This window comes from Macrobrachium nipponense, chromosome 24 (assembly GCF_015104395.2).
Source record: "Macrobrachium nipponense isolate FS-2020 chromosome 24, ASM1510439v2, whole genome shotgun sequence".
Classification (NCBI taxonomy): domain Eukaryota; kingdom Metazoa; phylum Arthropoda; class Malacostraca; order Decapoda; family Palaemonidae; genus Macrobrachium; species Macrobrachium nipponense.
The window spans coordinates 24,726,032-24,731,002 of NC_061091.1; the positions used below are offsets into that span (position 1 = coordinate 24,726,032).

General features: G+C 37.2%; 1 protein-coding gene across 1 annotated transcript in view; it reads left to right on the forward strand.

Moving 5' to 3' along the window:
* The first annotated feature begins 2,882 nt into the window (after positions 1 to 2,882).
* LOC135205525 (glyoxylate/hydroxypyruvate reductase A-like) overlaps positions 2,883 to 4,971 on the forward strand; it is a 6,390-nt gene continuing 4,301 nt past the window's right edge. Inside the window, exons 1-3 of the mRNA XM_064236273.1 lie at positions 2,883 to 3,035; positions 3,840 to 3,955; positions 4,131 to 4,217. Coding sequence (XP_064092343.1) covers positions 2,930 to 3,035; positions 3,840 to 3,955; positions 4,131 to 4,217 — 309 coding nt within the window. The 5' untranslated portion in view covers positions 2,883 to 2,929. The remainder of the gene's footprint in view (positions 3,036 to 3,839; positions 3,956 to 4,130; positions 4,218 to 4,971) is intronic.

Sequence of the window (4,971 nt, forward strand, 5' to 3'; positions counted from 1 at the left end):
AAGCTCAGCACATGTTGTAGATATTGTAAAGTGTGTAATTTGCTGCTCCTCTTCATCCACTTTTGGTGAGTACTAAAGTATCCAAATGGCACAGTGTTTCCTAATATGACAGTAAATGATGATAATATATTTTTACAGAAAAGGCCGTTATGTATACCCCTTGTAAATAAAAAATACAATGTTTTGAGGGCGTAATAGCCTTACTATGATCTTGTACATAGTGAAACATAACTTACATGTCCAAGACTTACTTTCTACGACACTACAGTGTGGTTTGCAAGGAAAGTCAAGCTAATAAATGAGGAGACTCGAGACAGTTGTTTTATAATGGATTCAAACACTTACAGTATACTAAATATACAAAGTTATTTGAAAGAAAAAAGGTTTTATTGCATCTACAAGCTGCATAATATATATCATTACAGCTGAAAACTCATGATTTTGCTGCTTAAATGTGAATAATAAATTGTCCAATTTTATTTATTCCAGGACCGATGTTTTATGCAGTTCCCAAGTTGCCAGTTAGATTCTTATAAGATCCTAGTTTATATATTAGAATAATATTTTACTAGTTTTTTTTTTTTTTATTCCAGTGCCTGTATGGAGGTAAATTACGGGTTAATTACAGCCGGCCGAAAATATATTACTATAAATTCTTGTTCAGGAGGTAAAACTGCATAGGAAAACGTCAACTGCCATAGTCTAGCTCGCAGCGGAATAATTATATAGATCTACCAGGTTTCCAATCTAGGGTTAAAGTGGCCACCTTCCGGGAGAGGTGGCCGCTTTTTCCCCGTTCGGTCGATTCAGTACAATCGCTTTCTCCCAACTACGGATGGTAGATTCAAGTAATTGCCCAGCGACGGTTATATTTCCTCGGAAATTTATATTTTCTAAAGTATTTTGGTTGCTTAACAAGAATGAATCTTTACTTTTTGCCGGTCGAATTTGATTAACCTCACAATCGATTACCTATATTTTTGTGCGCTGACATGCATGCTCAGTATTACAGGGGAACATTTGTTATAAAGAGTGGAGTCACCTTCAAGTTAGTTTAAAAAGTAACCACTTACATGAAATTCTGAGGGATGGTGGGTTAAGAAGATGAATTTCCGTTCAGCAGAAGGAGGGGCTAAATGACAACATCGCATCTCGTTAGTCGGTAAATTGGAAACATCAAACACACGCAACTTGAAGACGGAAGATGGGATCATGCACCTTCAAAATCAAGGATCACGAAGCCAGGAGTTTGTTGTCTTCAAATTAATTCAATAAAATAAAATTTTGTGGTATCATAATCTTTCAAATTATATTAAATTAATCTTGATATAAAGTAAATGTTTTACGAATATATACAACACCATTTACCCTCGTGATGGAACATTTAAGGTCTCAGTATATGAATCATTTATACTATATAAATAAAAACGTCCCCAATCTATGGACTTTGAGAGAGAGAGAGAGAGAGAGAGAGAGAGAGAGAGAGAGAGAGAGAGAGAAAGGGTGCTAATCTAGTTATTCTCATGGCTAACTTCGAGAAATATTGATGAGTCTTATCTTGGTGTTAATCTGTCCACTTGTACAGTTATTTACTGACCTGTCAAAACAACACGCATGATATAACAGACCTTTCATTATGTAAGACCAAACTGTGGCATAATCTTGAAAGCCCCAGAAATCTGGTTAGTTCTCAATTCGACATATTTTCAAAAATAGGACTAAACTGCCCACACAGAGAATTAGAACTTCATACAATTACCAGAGTAGGAACTAACATAAGTTATTTTCTCATACCTAGTGGAGGTAACAAGATCACTTAATTATCTAAAGCCACGCACGTACTCAAGAAAAAACGTCTTAGCATTAAATAAAGGCAAATATTACTCCCAGAACTTCAAGGTCACCACATGCCTTGTGTGTTTGGTACACTTCGTGGTTTAATTAGAATTCTGGATGCTTCGACATCACAGCAAAATGAAATTGTGATTGTACGATCGCACAAAGCTTACCAGTAAACAGCTGTTTTTTTATGCTAAAGCATTCTTGATTTAATAAAAAGATTAACAGAAGACACAAATATTTCTCCTTGATTTTCGTTTTTAAGGTGGCTGTAGACGGATTTGGTGTAATAAGTCATTACTGGCGGATCTTGAATGAAAATCACGAAACTATTTCAGGAAGTCTCAAGAGGCGAGATTTCTAGCATCACGCCCATTCCTTGATCTTCATCAGATGAATCCTGGTCCTAGATGCAAGTCGTGAAGTGGGCGGGCTAGTTGGCAGTGAGACAAGACTTAGATTAAAAAAAAAAAAAAAAAAAAAAAAACTGGCAGGCCATTCTGTTCCCCTTTAATGATCAGTTACGATGCCTCAGTGCACTAAACACGTTTATCAACATCTTGGACGCCATAAACAAAACAAGTCTTCCGTCATCCATGCAAAGCTCAGAATTACTACGATTTTGTCATGCTTCTCATTTCATGGGTCTTGGGATTACCATTTTTTTCTTTTTCCTTATTACCCCAGATTTACAGAACCCAGTGGAATTATTTTCATGCCAATTTTTATGGATAAAGCCGAAAGAGACCAGCAAAATTTATAAATAAAGCGAATTTAGGAAAATTGTTAAAACAGCGAGATGACGGTAATAGTAACAACAGAAGGGAGATAGTGGGGCCACACCTCTTCTGTATTATAGAGGATTTATTTTCTCTTCCCCTTGTCTCTTACCATCAAGGAATATATTCTATTCCTCGCAAGCTAACCTTGTTTTGACCCTCGCAAGCTAACCTTGTTTTGACTCTACATCAAAGGCCTTGAACACTTCCAATTTTGTCGCGCCCAAAAACCTACCAACAGACGTACGTACGCAGGCACACACACAACTAAGCGCATCTCCAATCCATTATCGCACCCAGTCTTCTCAAAGATGTCGGGAATAAAGCACTTCATCGTAGTCAACACAATTTCGCCCGGCGCATACGAGGCGCTAAAAGAGGCGTTTCCCGATGCCAACATCAGCAACGCTGTTGCGGGTAAGTATGGTAGAAGACTGAATGAATTATTATTCAGAAGAGGAACTCTAAACAGAAAAACCTGACAGGGGCCACTGATTGTAAATTCAAGCTTCCAAAGTATATGGAGTTCATTTGAAAGAAGTAACGGGAGGTAATGGGGACTACAGAAAGAAGAGATCACATGTAGATCACATTAAAAGAGAAAATATAAATAAATAAAAATGTAAGTAAATTATGAAATGTTTGTGAGTAAAGGTCATGGTCAGCTAAATGTAATTTTCTTTATGGAGCTTTTAATACACAGTAAAATTGGATCTATGTACGTGTGGGAACTCTTCCTTTATATACAAGTGTGGTACAGATCTCGACGGAGCTTGTGGTAGAGTGTTGTGGCAATAATTTTATGCCTTTCAAGGAAAGACCACCTCCTTATACGATATTTATGTGACTTGGAAAAGAGAACATTATGTGTTGGCACGGAAGAGAGTAGAAAACGTAATGAGATGTTTTGCATGTCTGATTAGTACTTATGGCGGAAGCAGAAATAGAAGACATTACGGATAGAAAGGAGAGCACAGAAGTTTTAAACCGAACCTTAAAATACATAATATGCGGCAATACGTGAAGATGAAATTATGGATGACGTAGCAGCAGTAACGAAAAGGGACTGGTGTACCTACAGCTCCTCATACATCGTGTAGACGTATGAAACAGTCGTGATGCCCTAGAAGTATTGGGGAAAAACTAGGCCACTCACAAGAGATAATTGAATATTTTTCCAAATGTAATTGTTAATGAAATCATTCGTCCTTTACATTGCAGGAGAATCAAGTTGTCCCGGTGACTTGTCCACTCTGTCGCGCAAATTAACTGAAGACGAAGTTGCTCTGATGCAAGAGGCTGACATACTCGTGGTACACCCTGCCTTTCTGTCGAAGGTAGGCTTCTTCGATTCTAATCTAATGCCGTACATCTTGCACCTTATAAACTTCAGTCCCTTTAGGAGAGTTAGGGAGGTAACTTCTGGGAAGAAAGGATTTATGAGGCGGCAGATTTAAGATTAACGAACACTCATTATTGGTGTTTAACTGAAACTGCTTTCTGATGTTTCAGGTCATGTACGACTTGCCAAAGACGAAATGGGTGCAACTTACAAGCACTGGAATCAATATACTTCTCCGCGCGAGAAGAGAAGATACAGTAAGTAGGTTACTTTCTCTTTTATATTAACATCAGAAAATACAGCAACAGCTACATTAATGATATATACTAACTGATAGTTGAAGTAGGCTTATCTAATCAATCTTTATCTCATACTACATTCTCCTCCACGTCCTTGCAAGGCGCTGGTATTCGAGAAGTTAATGTACCTACGAACCTTACCCTCATTAACCTGACACTTAATGGGAAAAAAAATAGTACTACAAAGGATATAATTAAATTGCTGAAGCCGCAGCTACAAGGTGACGCGTCCTAACACATGTATTCATTGTTCCCTTGGCCGAAGTTTCATGTAAGAGTATAGAAACAAAGTTCGAAGGTGAAAGAAAATTAAAGTTCTTTACGGGAAACCTCTTAGTCTTTATGAATGGCGGTCTGTCTTACTTTTCTAGACCGTAATTATGAGCCTCGTAACCTTTATAGATGGTAGTCATATAAGGTTCAGAAGAATGAAATCATAATCGTCAGAAGCCGTACACAACCCACCTTACTTGAAATTAGTCTCTGTCGATACAATTTTATCCGTCCTCCATTGTCAACATTTTTATATTTAATTTGATTGTGTTTTTACTAGGTACAATTATATATTTTTCAGTTTTTACAGACCTTGAAGATGGATTTTTGTCTGAAACTTAACAATAGAGCTACTAAATAAAGTATTAGAGTATGTAGCCAAAACATTTACGTATCTTACGCCATCACGGTTACTCATCACTTTTCAGGGGTCATCAAA